The sequence below is a fragment of the Adelges cooleyi genome, unplaced genomic scaffold (genome assembly GCF_023614345.1).
Source record: "Adelges cooleyi isolate 19-005CV unplaced genomic scaffold, UGA_ACOO_1.1 ACOO_flye_CR_arks_rails_tigmint_CR_PRNA_117, whole genome shotgun sequence".
Lineage (NCBI taxonomy): Eukaryota > Metazoa > Arthropoda > Insecta > Hemiptera > Adelgidae > Adelges > Adelges cooleyi.
Genome location: NW_026095770.1, coordinates 126,056 through 142,454, shown reverse-complemented (window position 1 = coordinate 142,454; position 16,399 = coordinate 126,056). Strand labels below are relative to the sequence as shown.

The window sequence follows — 16,399 nt, the reverse complement described above, 5'->3', positions numbered from 1 at the left end:
GTGGCCATAAGACCGAAGAGTTGGGACCCGATTTCTCTAGTTTATCCAATGAACAGCTAAGGGAAAACATATCTCTCAGATTCGACCTGCTTAAATGCGGTCATCAACAGATTCCAATTGTATTCACCTTCGCTCGTGGATTCGGACACTTGGAATGCATTGAATCAAACGATGAATTGTTGTATAAAGTTTCCCAAAAACAGTGGGTTGCAAGGATTACTCATGTTTGGCAATCTTAACATTATCATTGTTGGCATATTTAGTTTTATGTTGGTACGACTCACGTGGGAATTCCTGATGCAAATAAGTCGTATGATAAGCTCAAGGCCAAAACTAGCCGCTTATGATACAGACGAAGACATTGATTTTTTGATTGAAGATTTCCAAATGGTTTTACCGCGCGTTATTAATGCGTTACACTTAAACGACGACGATGTCTTTTGTGAACTCAACAGTATCATCTTGAAAAATGGTGCAGATTATTTTAAACAAAACACAGACTATATGTCTGGAAAATTCCAACATGAACACAAAAGGTTATGCCGTGTTTTAAATATCCCACTATTAGAATATTCGACACACTCGGTTCAGCGCCAATCGGAAAAAGCAACAAAGGTTATTGGTGAAATTCAACTGTACTATAAAGATACTCTTGAATTCGATTTATATCAATCTTACATAAAGTTTATCAATGACTATAGCGTTCGCATTTCCATGTTTTTGCAATACTGCAGTACAACAACATGATGAAATGTTGGTTTTTAACTGCACAATTGCATTGGAAATCATTTTTAAAATTTTTTTTTTATTAATCATTTACACCTAATTTGGTTACACTTTATTCGTTAATGTAAAACGTTCAAAACATGTATCTTTATTTCAATTTAAATTTAAATCATACTGTACTTGTAAAAAAAATATTATAATTGTACTAATAAAATATGTTTTGATTTGATGAATCGTGTGAATGTTATTTCTTACATAAAATATTATTATGTATTTATCAATACAATAATAATTGTACCCTTAGTGGTAGACGAAATGTAACCTTGTCTTTTTTTTCACTATGTTAAGAGCTTAAAGCAGATTAACGACGGGGCTATAACATAATAGACAATTTTCCCAAAAATCCGAAGTCAAATTCATTTATACTTGTATTACTGTCCAGCGCACACCGAATGTAGACATCTACAATATTTTTTTTTTTTTTTTGGGGGGGGGGGTTCTAATTAAAAATTGAAACAGCTTTTAAATAAATTTGATAAACAATTTGTTGGTTCAAATTTATCCGTTTACAAGCGTCGTTGTCAAACACAAGTTTCGTGGTTATATTTATAACAAACAAAAGTATTTTTGACTTCATTATAGTCTTGGTATAATTCTTTCTTTGCTATATTAATTGTTTAGATATTCTTAGATTTTTAGTTCTTGGACTGAACTCGAAACTATAACTGTATCTTCAACAATGTCAAACGCAATTGGAGCTGTAGACCACAAAATGAAGGACCAGGAGCCATTGAGAGAGGCGAGAAAACAGTTGGATTGGCTTGTAGAGAACTTATGCGTCGCATTGGGCATATAACCCAACAAAAACTTTAACAGGCAACAGCTTGTTAACGTTATCGTTGGGTTAAAGGCCCAATGCGACGAAGCCAGGTATGTTCTGCAAAGCAATCGAGCCATAGATGATGTGCTTCAAGAACGAGACCAAATCAAAGACCAATTAAAAGGACTTCAATCGAATTTGGCCCATGTCAAGAACGACAACGAAAAACTTGTCGACGAAAACCAAAGTCTTAAAATGACACTGACGACTGTCAAGCGGCCAACACATTGGTAAATGTTAAAATAAAAAAAACTGTAAAAATTTAATTTTGAACAATTTTTTTCCTGCTTCAAGTACGCGGCCAGCTAAAAATGAAAAGACTGCGCATGAAAAATGCTAAAGTCCAGAAAGAAAACGCAATGCTGAAAAAAAAACTGCAGGTGATCAAGGCCGGTTTAACTGGCATCGTTGCAAAAGCTGCACAATGCCAATCAATCATGACCGACCGCAGTGTACTTGCACTTAAACTTGAACGCGACATTGCGAACATGGTCAAGGACGGTAAGTACAATATATTCGACAAGGTTTATCAGGGAGGATTTGGAAAATAAACCGTATTTCATTATTAGTATATTTTTTTTTTTTTGTATTAGATATGGCCAAAGAAGAGAAGATCGCTGAGCTTAAAGCCAACTTGAGAGCTAAGTCTCACGTGGTTAGAGCCGTTCAAGCTATATCCGAACACCACTTAGCCAAAGCAGCCGGTCGGATAGAATAATTGCAACTAGCCCGAACGAGTAAGTACAATAATTTCCAAAATTTGTCTAATACAACACACACCATTAATTTTGTAGCTTATTATAAAATTGTCGTTATAATAAGTGTTTAATATATTAAAATGCTAAATAAATAGAAATTCGCACAACAACAATGGTGGTTTTCGTCGAATAGTAGATAGGTATGTTTAAGCTACAGTTTTTATGCCAAGTTCCTTATATAATATTTAAAACAAAATTATTATAATATTAATTAATTTTAATGTAATAGCGAGCGATTGTTTATAAAAGTTTGAAAAAAGTAAACAAAAGAGTTGTTTTAATACATTATGTTTATGTCAGTTTAAAAGTCTTTGGAAAGATTTGGATAATAAACCGTATTTTATTATTAGTATTTTTTTTTTGTATTAGATATGGCCAAAGAAGAAGAGATGGCCGAGCTTAAAGCCAACTTGAGAGCCAAGTCTCACGTGATCAGAGCGGTTCAGGCTATATCCGAACACCACTTAGCCAAAGCAGCCGATCGGATAGAAGAATTGGAAGCTAAACTAGCTATCGTAGAGCGAGTAAGTACAATATTTTCCAAAATTTGTCTAATAACACACACCATTAATTTTGTAGCTTAATATTTTTGCTAATCATGTTGCGGTATTATATACCTAAGATTTTATAATAATTACTATTTGTGGCCAATTTGTAACCCAATTAAATTAATTTCGAACTTCTGAAACAGGCGATGAAATTAGTTTTTCCAAGCCGTCAGTGAAAGAACGCCCAGAAGCATTGCCGTTTGCCAAATTTCATCATCTAAGGTGTTTGCTCAATTCTTTTTTTGGTTTTCTCTCTTTATTTTGGTTTGTTCTCTTCGGATGATGCTGTTGAAGTATTTTGTGGAGAACTCTCCATTTGGTCCTCGAGTTTTGAGGAATGTGTCTGATTTTCTGTGCCTTCAGGTCTTGGATTGCCCCAGGAGCGTTTTCTATGTTTTTGTTGTGCTGCATTGTGCTATATATTGAAATTTCTTAGCAACTCAATCAAACAAGTAAGTAAAAATCATAATTGTAATTAAAAAACGTCTTGTTGACTTTATTTTTTCATTTTTTGTACAATAGAAATTTAAATTTTTGGGAAAAAGTTTTGAAAATTGACTACAAGGTTACTACACAAATACAATTCTGTAAGTAATCTAAAAAAAAAAACAAAAATCATAATATCTTTATGTTTTGTTCTGATTAACAGGTGAAACTGTGAAGCATAAATGGAACAACTTGCGTGATTCCTAAACGGATCTGCTAAAAAATACCAAAATTGACCTCAAACGTTTCACAAACCCGTATCTGATGATACCATTGTTGACTCAACTAGTCACTCAACTAGTCTAATCTACAAGCAAGCACCAACCCAACAAATCCAGTGAAACTCTTATCATATTAGTCAACTAGGAATTTGTATGAAAACGCAGCATTGTACATTGCACAGCCAAACAACATGCAGTAAAAAAATTAGGTTTAATATTATAATTAATTCTTATAAACAATGTTACTTAATTGTGTTCAAACATCATTCTTGCATTACTTACTAAAGTTACAAAAATATATTATGTTCTTATTGTTTCTATTTACACATATTGTTTTATATTGTAAATAAAAATTATTTATAGCAAGTTTATTGAGTTTATAATTATTTTTTCTTATTAATGCATGATATTAAATCTATCTATTATTATTATACATATAACACATGCAACAAACACAAACACACATTTTCTAGACATTAATAATAATAATAATAATAATAATAATAAAATAAACACAAATAGGAATTGTCTTCAATGGGTGACTGCTTTCGTCAAGCTGTTCTTTTTCATATTTCTCTTAGCTTATACTCTTATTGCGTCTAGAGTTAGGTACAGATTGTCTATATAAAAATGGGAGGGAAAAACATTTAATTTATAACTACCTATATACCGACCTAACATTTTTATAGGTATTTTCATTTAAAATGTCTTCTTGAAGTTGTTTTTTTTTAACAATTTATCATAAACCCTATTTAATATGTTTGCACAGTAAATTACTAAAATATGTAAATAACTCTTAAGACCTTAATACTAGGGAATCAATAGAAATGTTGAAAAATAGAAACAACTTGTTAAACTAGGACTTAAATCCATTACAAAACATTTTATTAAAATTTATAAAACGTGTTGACGATGAGTCAAATTCAGTTAAGACCCTCACAGAGGGTTTTGTATGACATGAGAACTATAAATGACAACGATTAAGATGAATTGCGATTTATATCTATGGAAGAAGAAGAATTCGAAGAAAAACCGTCACTCTTTCACTGTGACCTACCCTTGTAAGAGTTTTTAAATGGCCTAAATTTCCCCAGACTGTAACTGATATGTGCGATAAATAAAAATATATTTAAAGAAAAACGATTTTCTATTATATAAGGTGTAGTATAATGTTTTACTACACTAAAAAAAGGCACGAAGAATCGGTTTTTTTATTTTTATTAAAATACCGTAATACATTATATTCAACAGATAAAAGTGTTTATTATTATTATTGCTCGTGTTTGTGCAGTAAAATGTAACGTGTCTTTCTTTGACAAAACTAAGCAAATATTATTTTGGCAACAACTTTTACAAAGCTGACTGTTCTTGAGAGCGTATGAAACCTTCGTGTAGTAGATTTGATAGAGTTAAGTGTCATATGAGAATTAGTAGCATTTATTATTACCGCAAAAATTAATATAAATATCATTATTCTGATATGTTTAACATATTACATACCGGCGACAAATACAATGGATTCTTCGAAAGAGGTAATTATAATTTATTCAATTCTTAACGCTATTATTACTAAAGCTAAGTAATTTTCAAGAAATATGTATGTTTTAATTTTCTGATAATCAGTGTTATACCGTTTTTTATTTAATTAAATTGATAGGTTGAGTTTTAACAGTGGAATCTCTCTGGAATCTCAGTCTTTTGTCGAATTTCGGATTAATAATAACAATTTTTCTGTACTGAAAAAAAACGCATAACCTAGCATCCAACTTCCAACTATAAAGTGCCCAAAATGTGTTTGAAGGTTTTGGAAAATATTCAAATCAGTAATTTAATAGAAATAGATATAAACAAATTGTCAAATGATGCGCTCAGGAGCCAAACTGATGAACTCCATAAAATGAAAATTTGCAGGATAGGCAGTTAAAGTTATTTGAAACAATGTATGTACTTAGTGCGCCAAGTACAATTGCCAATGTATACTTAGCGCACTGTAGCGGTGAAAAATTCAACTATGGAGTTATTTATCTTGGCCACTGAAAATTATACACTTTTTTAATCCAACCATACTATTATTCGCAATTTGAAAAAGTGGAGTTAATCGGTTAGGCTACAACAATCAACAATGCAAAGATCAACCGTCTTATTGTTCATCGCTTCCACCCTAATACTAATTTTAAGAACATTTTTTTTCTAATTAATTACCGCATTAATTATTTTTATAGACCGCTGAAGAGGAAAGCAGTACAAGTGTAGTAATGCTTGAATGACCAAAAAATGTGCAACCAATAAAAGTTCCCGAAAAATATTGGCGTAAAATCGTGTCGCATCCTAAACAAATGGTAATTTTTGTAGACAATGCATTATTCGAAAATTACATAAATTAATTGGATTTATTTTTTATTTACAGTCTACGCTAAAGCATGCGTTGGAGGACAGAAAATGTCCACCTGATATTGTGCCACCTTATCTAAATCGCTGCACGGAAGACTCGTGGCCAGTTGGTATAAAAACTCCTATTGCACGTGCCGAGAATAGGAGTAATTTCACACATTATAAATGCAGACGGATTCCAGGAGTAAACGCAGCAATTTTGTTCACTTTTAAGAATACACATGTCCCTGATGTTATGAAAATCACACCTCCAGGAATTATAATATTTTTCAATGAACTGTATCAATTACCTGAAAAATTGTTAGTACTACTGACTGATTTCCCCCTGTACTTTAGTTTTACTCTTCAATTATTCAGAATGTATACAAAATACTTGTCAAAATTAAATAAACCATTTTCAACAGTTTTATTAATTAAAATAAGTCAATTATTACACAAATCTTGAAAACCACAATTTCAATTTAAAAATAAAAGAAAATAGATATTATTATTTTGGATGAAAGTTTCGTTAGTTATCTAAACCTATCTCAATATTATTTACTGATTTTTAATCGTTACGTAATTCCAGTACTATCCGAACTTCCAGAAAGTCTTATCCGGTTTTTGTTTGAGGTAAAAAAAATCAAAAAAATCTGAAGAGATTTTAAAGTAAAATGATATTATAGGAGGCTTTAGCACTCAAAAGTTAAAACGGTTTTACTTTTTTGTGTACTTAGCGATTGTATACGTTAAGATTTCAAAAAAAGATAGTAATTTGGGTTTTGTGTCTAAACTCAGTTTACTTACACGGAATGAACAAGTCTTGTTTGTAAATTTAATTTCAATGATTATTTTTAAGAAAATCACTTATTAAAGGATTTTGTACCAAAAAGCCAGGCAAAATATTGACTACTTATGATAGTAACTTTGGCACCTTTTCTAGGTTATTTAGGAAACACATTTTTTAATTTCAGGCATCATCGTTCGGTTTGGCTATTTCTAAGTGCAATAATAGCAAGTATAAAAAACTTGTGCCATTAATTTAAAAGCGATTTTATCCGAGAGGACTAGTACAGTATAGGCATTATGTAATCAAAGCAATGAGGAAACAGAGAGGTCACAGGTCTACAGGAATTTTTATAAATAAAAGTGATAAAATTGAATAAAATCACTTTCAAATAAACGCTTTGATGCTCATTTGTAAATACAGAACCTTAATTTAAAACTTTCTTACTTTGCTGGTTTATACTGTGTTTGGTTTGGACTGTACAGGCTTGAAAACTACCGATTTGCATCGAAGCGTTTTTTCGAAAGTGATTTTATCACTTTCAGATTTAAAAATTCCTGTAAACCTGTGACCTCCCTGTCCCCACTATGCCCCGACCCCACTGTACTGTTTTTTTTTTGCAAAACCGTAGTGGACCAAATAACACATATACAATGTCTTGTTATATTTTGATGGAATGGTTGACGTGGAATGGTTTCAATCGTTTGTACTCCATAGTTTAAATTATAATTGCTTATTCTCAATAAAATTAATATTTATGTATTATATACTTCCATTAGAGCAATCTCATACAAACTATTTATACTTCATAGATTATATTATTTCGAAGCTATATCATACTTCTATTTTACTAGATTGACAATGTACAAAATAAAATGCAACTAAAAAAACCTTTTCATAGATCCTTAAAATGTAAAGGGTGGGATAGTGAAACGGGTAGGTTCCCTAAACGGGTCCCATTTAAATACATTAGAAAATCGCCGTTTTACTACACCATCCTGTATATTAATTTCTTGTTATTTTCTAAAGAAAAATTGATTTTCTTACATTTAAATTGAAATAAATCGTATACTGGTACTGTGGTGGAGAAAACAATAAATTTTACCTACATATATTACTTATTAGTTAAATATTACTAACGTGTATAGCCACTAGCGGTCGGCTGTTACCTGTTATACAATAACCTTTTATGGAGATTTTAATAATAGTATAGCAGCAGTATCATGATGTTAAATGGTCACGAGATTTGATCTAGTCATAAAATAAAGTACTATCATTCATGACTTAAATACTATTAAAATATGTCTTAACTTGAACACAGTAATAAAATAATGAAATATTTTATACAAAATTAGAGCTACAAAATTATAAACTAAAAAATTAAAACTAGCACGAAACAGATTACATATCTCATAAAAGATTATTTGAACAATCAAGCGTGAATCACTTTAAATGAATAACAGTATAACAATATGCAAAACAATAGTTTTCCTTTAAAAAAATTGTGTAATAAAAAATACATTTTGGGGCGGTGAACTGCATAAAAACCAACACTTAATCTGAATCCAAAAAACAACAGTCCTCTTCATAATTTGCAGGTAGTTGGACCTTATATACTCATAGTTGACCTTCGTTAAGGTAATATAACGCAGACGATAAAATAACGACAGTGGTTTTGTTGTATCAGAATCATTAAGTGTCTTAATAACAAGTACACGGATAGGTTCTTTTCCCAATAAATCGTGTGTCTCCTATAATCAGTTACACGATTTAGTCGTCTGTGATATCATGTAATAAATACAATATTATGATAACGACCAAAGGGCCCTAATCTAACCTAACACGGATAGACGTTACCAACTGATAGTTTTTAGAGTATGTTCGTTTCTCACATCTGGTGCACTGGGTTTTTAGTTAAAAAAAAAAAAAAAATTGAATTTGTGTAAACTTAAAGTCAAAAGTGGTACTTGAGCACAAAACTTAATAGTATTATTCTGCATAGATATATATAAAATTGTTTTAATGATTTGATAGATTTTAGGTGTTTTTGTTAAAATATACGAAATCTGCGAAAACACAGTTTCCCGGCAATTAAAAAAAACTGTAGTGCCGAATTTTTTTCCCGTTTAATATGTTATGGATACATATGAGTTCCAACTACTGGCAAATTTTCAACCCAAAAATTTTAAAATTACGGCTAAAAACCCCGAAAAACAAAAAAAACTTGTACTCCCCCTAGGGGGGTGGGGAATGGGTGTAGTTTAAGTTTGACACGACTGACGTGTGCGGGCATACCAAATAATTATTTCTTATACATTTCAAGTTGATCCGACTCTTTTTTTCGAAATTATAGCCAGTAAAAGTTCTAACTTAAAAACTCTTACGGTTTTTTTTTTTTTTTTTTTAACTTTCGTCTGTGAAGAATTAAACTTTTTCCCCCCAAAGTACCAACTAGATGAAATTTGCGATTTATAGAGTTGCTATTCGAAGGAATTGGTCTAGTATTAAAAAAGTTACAGTGTATACAGATAAAAAAAAACACACATCAAAGTAAAACCAATACCTTCTCGCTTTGCATCGAAGCTAAAATATTAAGCATACAATTATCGTTCAATGTAATAATTTGTATTAAATTGTAAAATTGATTTTTTTTAAATAATTAAGTGATCAAAAAGAGTATTTTGTAATTTTAAATAGGTTAAAAAGTTTTTGTAGCTTTTTTGTATTATTAAAAAATGGTTTTATTGAATTAAAATAAAATGATGATCATTTTTTTGCATTATTTAATTTTTTAGTTCATTAATACACATTAATTACCGTTATCAGGTAATTTTTGTTGATTTTTTAGGTCATCAACTTACTTCCGAGCTCTATTTATAAGTAAAATTCATCGGTAAAGCACGTTGTGACGTGCGAAAACTCTGTACAGCCCTAAGTGATGAAATGACAAAGAAAAAAGAAACATATTACTTACAATAACAAATTAATTACGGAAGTGTTTATTACAGTTCGTCCGATCGGTCACGCTTTCCATCATAACCGCAGGCATAGAAATATATTGTAGACAGACAATGTTCATGTTATGATTAGCAACGCATATCCACACAAAATTTAGTGTACATTCGTGTCACTGGATGCGATCAATAGTAAGAAGGATGGTGGAAACATGTGGCATTACAAATCTGAATATAATCATCCAACGAATAATCGGACAGCTATTTTTAAAAAAGTTTTAAACTGTTATGGCTGGCCATTATAAACAAACACTATTGTTTATGTCGAATAAAATATAACAGTTTATTAATTTCAACTAGAGAATTTTAATAATTAAGTTTTTAAAGAAATTTAGTCTACTAAGAAGTATCTATGGTCAACCGTAAGCTCAATAGCTTAGCTCATGGGGCTGGCAAGCGTTCGGAGACCTCGGCAATGAGAGTGGAGCCTAACGAAGGAATGTGGTCCGATCTGATACATACTTGTTCAAGACCAAGAGGCAGATTAAACAATAGACATTCTATGCGCAGAAGATCCAGATCTACAGCTTCTAGAAGGAGTCGCAGTGGTTGTAGGTCTACCGGTAGACGATCGCTGTCAAGGTCTAAAGGTAAAAGTCGCCGTGCCACGTCCAGTAAGTGTCAGGGTAGATCGTCTAGAAGTGGTCGACGTATGAAGACGACCTATAAAAAGTCAGTGTCGGCTAGTAAAAGACGTCGTTCAAAATCCACCTCCAAAAAAAGCAGATCCAGATCTTCTAGCCAAAGACGTGCTAGGACGACAAGAAGATCTAAAAGTAATAGATCGAGAGGCAGGAAACGTAGATCGACGTCCAGTAAGAAAAAACAAAGCAAGCGTTCGAAGACGGACGACCAAGATTGCATTATGGTCACTTTCGGTGAATCGACTTCTACTACAGGAGCTAACAAGAAGGACGAAAAGCATACAAAGGCAAGGGAAACGGAAAACAAAACTCAGCATTCTGACAACAAAACCAACACTGAGACACAACAAAACAATTCCGAACAACACCGGTCAAATGAACATGCCAACAGCGGACAAACCAGCAACGAGACCAACAACAATAACATTTAAACCAAAAAAATACCTCTTGAAATCGTATATGTTCAATGTACATTAAATGATTTTTACCACCAATATTTGTAAAATGTATAGTTTATTTAGTACTTTGCATTATGGACAATCAGACGAACAATCCAGACGGCATTTATCACTACTCTTTAGATAATTTTAGCGTCAAAGGTTAGACAAGGTTTATAATATAGTCTATTTAGGATAAGAAATACAGTCGTCAGTCTTGATAAATGTTAGTGCATTCTTTAACGCCATCGACTGTGTTTTTAAATTGAATGGAATAGTAATCTATAATTAATAGTAGTCTTGAAGGAAAGATATTGGATCGTGAACATGTCTGATTTTTCGCTGTGGTCCGCTGATTTTCTATCTGTTATTAGTTATCCAAGGATTATCAATTTCACTTATCACCGTTACTCGTCATATCCGACATGTTAAAATGCAATCTGGTCAGCTGCGTCTCAACCCTAGGAAAAATTCTGGGGGGGGGGAGGGAGACAAATTAAAAATATCCAACCAAAAACAGCGCTATCTAACCGTTTAATTTATAATAAACTAGACTAGTGGTGGTGTACATGTTTTATTTTTGTGAACGGCAAGAAAAAATAAATTCAATAGTTGCGCATAACAACATAACACATCCGGTGGGCGTGCGTAGTGATGGTTATGTGTTAAACCCGTTCGAGCAAATTTCAACCATGGCGATTGCGCCGAAAACGACGGACAGGCCGCCGAAACCAAAGATAATCGGTTCTTGTCGTTTGTCGATTGCGTTCTGTGTGTTCTTGGCGGCAATACAATCGTCGTTGCTCCGGGACAACTTGGGACTCGCGTTGCTGTGCATGTCCAAACCGACCGGTAACACGACGTGCGACACGAGCGATGCCGTCATGCCGTCCATTCCGGGTTTCGGGCACAAGAAAAATTGCGAATTCGACTGGGACATGGAGCTCCGCGGCCGTTTGCTCAGCGCGTTCTTCTACGGTTACATACTGACCACGATGGTCGGCGGCTACATGGCCACCCGGTACGGGGCCAAAACGCCGTTCATGTGGGGCGGTATCGGCAACTTGGTGGTGCACGCGCTTTGCCCAACCGCCGCCGTGGTACACACCGAATTGTTTTTCGCGTGCCGTGTCGTGCAGGGTCTGCTGTCCGGTCTGACCATAGGCCCGTTGTTCCAACTGTTCAGCCCGTGGACCACCGACGACGAAGGCACGTGCCTGTTCAATTTCGGCTTCAGCGGGTTCGCCCTGGGCACGATCGTCACTTATCCGATGAGCGGCATGCTGTGCACCGCCGAGGTGTACGGCTACGGCGGTTGGCCGTTGATATTCTACGTGCCGACCGCCATCAGCGTGTTGTTCGTCGTCTACTGGTACAAGTACCTGTACGACGTGCCCGACAACCATCCGAACATCAGCCAAGAGGAATACGATTACCTGTTGGAGAACGTCGGCATTAGCGACGAGCCGGCCGTGATCCCGTGGTTCTCGATTTTCACCTCGATGCCGTTCATCGCGTACATGGTGTCCTACACGGTGTTCATGTGGAACTACCTGACAATGATCAACAGCATGCCGATATACATGCAGACCATGTTGAACGTCCATTCCCGCGAGAACGGAATCATGAACAGCATACCGTACTCGTGTTCGTTCGTCACGCGTCTAATAAACGCCCAGACCTACACGGCCGTGAGAAACGCGCTGGGCGTGTCCAACACAGTCGGCAGAAAACTCTATCACACCGCCGGTTGTATGCTGATAATAACGTCGTACGTGTACATGGTAATGGAACCGAACCTCACCAAGTGGCACGTGGTCGCCGCGATGACGGCCATTCTATCGTTGGGCGATTTGGCTTACACCGGCGGCTTCTTCCCGACGCTACTCGAGTTGGCACCCAACTACGTCGGGCTGCTTTCGGGAATAGCCACGTTCGTGTCGTACGCGATCAGCAGTTCGTCGTCCGTGGTCAACAGCATGATTGTCAAAGAATCCACCAAAAACGATTGGAATAATCTGTTCTGGTTTGTCGCCGGCATGTTCGTGTTCACCATGGTGTTTTATTGGATATTCGGTTCGGCGTCGGTGCAAAAATGGTCTACGGTGCAGCACCCAGTAAGCGAATCGGGACGTTCGCGTTCCACTTTGCTGATGACACGTTCGTACGGCATGTCCAGAACAATGTCGATGAGACGACCTACACACATGTTTTAAAATTTCAAAAAAAAAAATATATATATGTATATAAAAATCTATTATATACACAATGTATCCCAATTATATTCTACGCCCAAATCAAAGTACAAGAGGTCGGAGTGATTTTTATATGTCTGTATCATTAAATTTGTTTAATTTACATTCGAAAATGTTAATAACACAATCAAAATATTGTCTTTTGTTTTTATCGTTTTCTTTAGAACATAGCTGCAGTGATTAATTTTTCGTACACGTTTCACGACGATTCGGTTAAAAATATTCCAATGGGATAGAGCCTAAAGTCTGAAATGGCATATTTATACTCTTGTGGTGTACATGTTCGGTGTTGTTTGGTATTGGGTTAAAAACAACTAAATAATTCCAATCATAAACACACCAAGACTGGAGTAATTTTTTATTTTACACATGTAAAGTAAATTACATTATTACAGTTACAAAAATTGCTCAATATGGCCGCCATCTTTTTTAATACACATTTCTAGCCTTGTTGACGCTCTTACTTTTGAGTAAATATCTAGTAAATCATTTAATTCTCTGGTTACAGTATTTATGCGGTCTATTAATTCGTCTCTGGTAGTAACTTAATTTGCATACATTTTTTTCATTTAAATAGCCCCATAAAAAAAAGTCATAGGGCTTCAAGTCGGGGCTCCTCGGTAGCCACACAATATCTAGCCTGTAAACTGCCCGATTATACTTCCTGCCGGTTAGTCAATTATTTTTCCAGGGAATTTGTGATATAAAAATTCTCTGGCGGCATTTGTGTGGTGTGGTGGTGCACCGTTCGTCATAAACCACATTCAAATAAGTTAGGCAAATCATTTTTTAATTAAATTGTAGAAAACTTGTCCAATTACCCTATTAGGTAAAATAAATGGACCGATCAATTAATCGTCCACAATGCCGCATCAAATATTCACCGAAATTTGTATTGCGACCCAGATATGTGGATTTTCGGTTGCCCAGTTATATAAGTTGTGTTGGATGAATATACCATCTTTATTAAATGAAGCTTTATTCGTAAATAGTATTTTATTTAAAAAAGTTTTATTATTTAAAATTCGATTTATCAAATTCCTTGAAAATGTATTCCTTACAATACGCTCACCACCCACTCGATGTCTTTGGGGTTTTCCTATCAAAATAATAAGGTCGCCCCTCCCACCTGTCCAGGGTGGCGACCCTGAGGGGATCTGCAAAGTTTTACATACCTAAGAAGCAAGATGAAGAACACAAGATGGCCGCAGCAAAACAAATATAATCTGCAGGATAGCACAGGCGAAAAGGCCTTCCTAGATAAAAGCCACATAATAACTACTTATAGCTGTCGTTGTTCAAATCACATAGTTTAAGTCAACTAAGCTACACTACATCTACGGCATTAAGGAAAACGGTAATGAAGACGCTGCTAAGCTTGTTAATGAAATCACGCAAACTACACAAAGTAGAGCCCAAAAGATTCGAGCATTGTGGGAAAAACAAAAGCAAAATAAAAATCCATCCTTGATGTCAACAAAGGAAGCGCTTTCGATAATTATAACTGCTTCTTTATCAAAGTTTCAGTATAATCTTCTACGAAGTAACGCAAAAAAAATATAACCACGAATTATACCCTTCCTATAATCAAGTTCTTGCTGCTAAAAATAATGCGTATCCTGATGATGTAATAATCACAGAGGAGTAATGTGAGGTAATAAAATTCATAAATTATAAATAAATAATCTAATTTTTTTTTAATATTAATATATTATTAGGTACCATTACAATTACTTTTAAATCACTGCAAAGGGGCTTTTGCAAAGTATTTCTATAAACATAGAAACTAATGTTATTTTACACTGCAAATGGGGTTTTGATGGTACCTCAGGATTTTCAAAATACAAGCAAGTAACTACTGAAAGTTCCGAGGATAATACTTTGTTTGTATCATCAATGGTACCTATTTGTTTAATGAACGAATTGACAAATAAAATAATATGGTAGAATCCCACTTGTTCTCAGTTAGATATTGTAGGCCAATTCGATTACAATATATAAAAGAAACTACTGAGGTATCCCAATATGAAGAAACATATATAGGTGAACAAATTAGTAATGTTTGTCCATTGAAAACTGAATTTGGAATTGTCAATTTTAATATGGAGTTCATGATGATTGATGGAAAGGTATAATATAATATTTTGTTTTTAATACTTGTTAACTACTAACAATATATTAATTCAATAGGTGTGCAATGCAATAACCCAAACCTCATCTATGGTGTGTTACGTGTGTGGCATTAAAATTTCTGAAATGAATAATTTGGCTGTAATAAAAGAAAAACCAGAAGCGGAATCTTCTTTTAAGTAATTATTTTTATTATATGCGTTTACGCATTTTACAATGTATGTATTCAATTAATATAAAAACAAGAAATAGAACAAAAACAGGGTTTCTCTATGACGTGGTTTGCTTACGCCGTTTGCTGACACGGCTACGGCAACACAATCAACACCGGTGGTTATCATAATCAGCCCACCTCCGACCAATGAGAGTGTTCGAAACCGACACGCCCTCGGCCAATCACCGGCATTCACGCTTTACCTGTGACTATATAAGGAGGTCGACACTAATTCAGAGCTCACTCTCTTGCAGACAACCGAAGTACATTCCAGGTGCACTTCAGGTTCACTCCAGTACACTCCATGTACACTCCATGTTCACTCCGGTGCCACTCCAGCGACGACAAAAGCGATTATACCACAGGTCACACCAACAACTATTCCTCTCTATCGTTTACCAAATCCTCCGGGTTATCAACCCCAAGACTACGGAAATTTTGGTTGAGCTCGTCTATCCACATTTTCTTCGGCCTACCCAGTGGTCTTTTACCTTCTACCTAGTTTCCAGTTAAGCGCATCCTTCTTTATTCCACGATGTCCTGGCCTGCTCATTTTTCTTCCTCAAAGTATTTGTGCAATGTCTTCTTCCCCCCCACAGGTCTTTAATTTCCTTATGAGATCTTATTTCATATTCACGTGTTTGATCATTTTTTTTTTGGACCAAAAATGCGTCGTAGGACTTTCCTTTCTAGAACTGCCAATTTATAATTTATAAATTTAATTTAACATCTCGATCCCTTAATGCATGCTTTCACCCCTCAACATAATAATAACAATAATTTACTTATATTAAATGAGCATATCAATTCAGTAGAACATGAACGGTTTCTGTAAATACTCGTCGCTCAGCCGACCTAAACGTAACCTACGCCCTCACGTACTACGCTTACAAGAAACCAATCTAAAAAACAACCACATCGCTCAGATT

General features: G+C 34.6%; 2 protein-coding genes across 2 annotated transcripts; both read left to right on the top strand.

Moving 5' to 3' along the window:
- Positions 1–10,442: 10,442 nt before the first annotated feature.
- Positions 10,443–10,865, top strand: LOC126847688 (uncharacterized protein DDB_G0287625-like). The gene has a single exon (XM_050588066.1). The coding sequence runs from the start codon at positions 10,443–10,445 to the stop codon at positions 10,863–10,865; it is 423 nt and encodes a 140-aa protein (XP_050444023.1).
- A 698-nt stretch (positions 10,866–11,563) lies between these two features.
- On the top strand, positions 11,564–13,087 carry LOC126847687 (sialin-like). Its single transcript, XM_050588065.1, has one exon. The coding sequence runs from the start codon at positions 11,564–11,566 to the stop codon at positions 13,085–13,087; it is 1,524 nt and encodes a 507-aa protein (XP_050444022.1).
- The last annotated feature ends 3,312 nt before the right edge of the window (positions 13,088–16,399 follow it).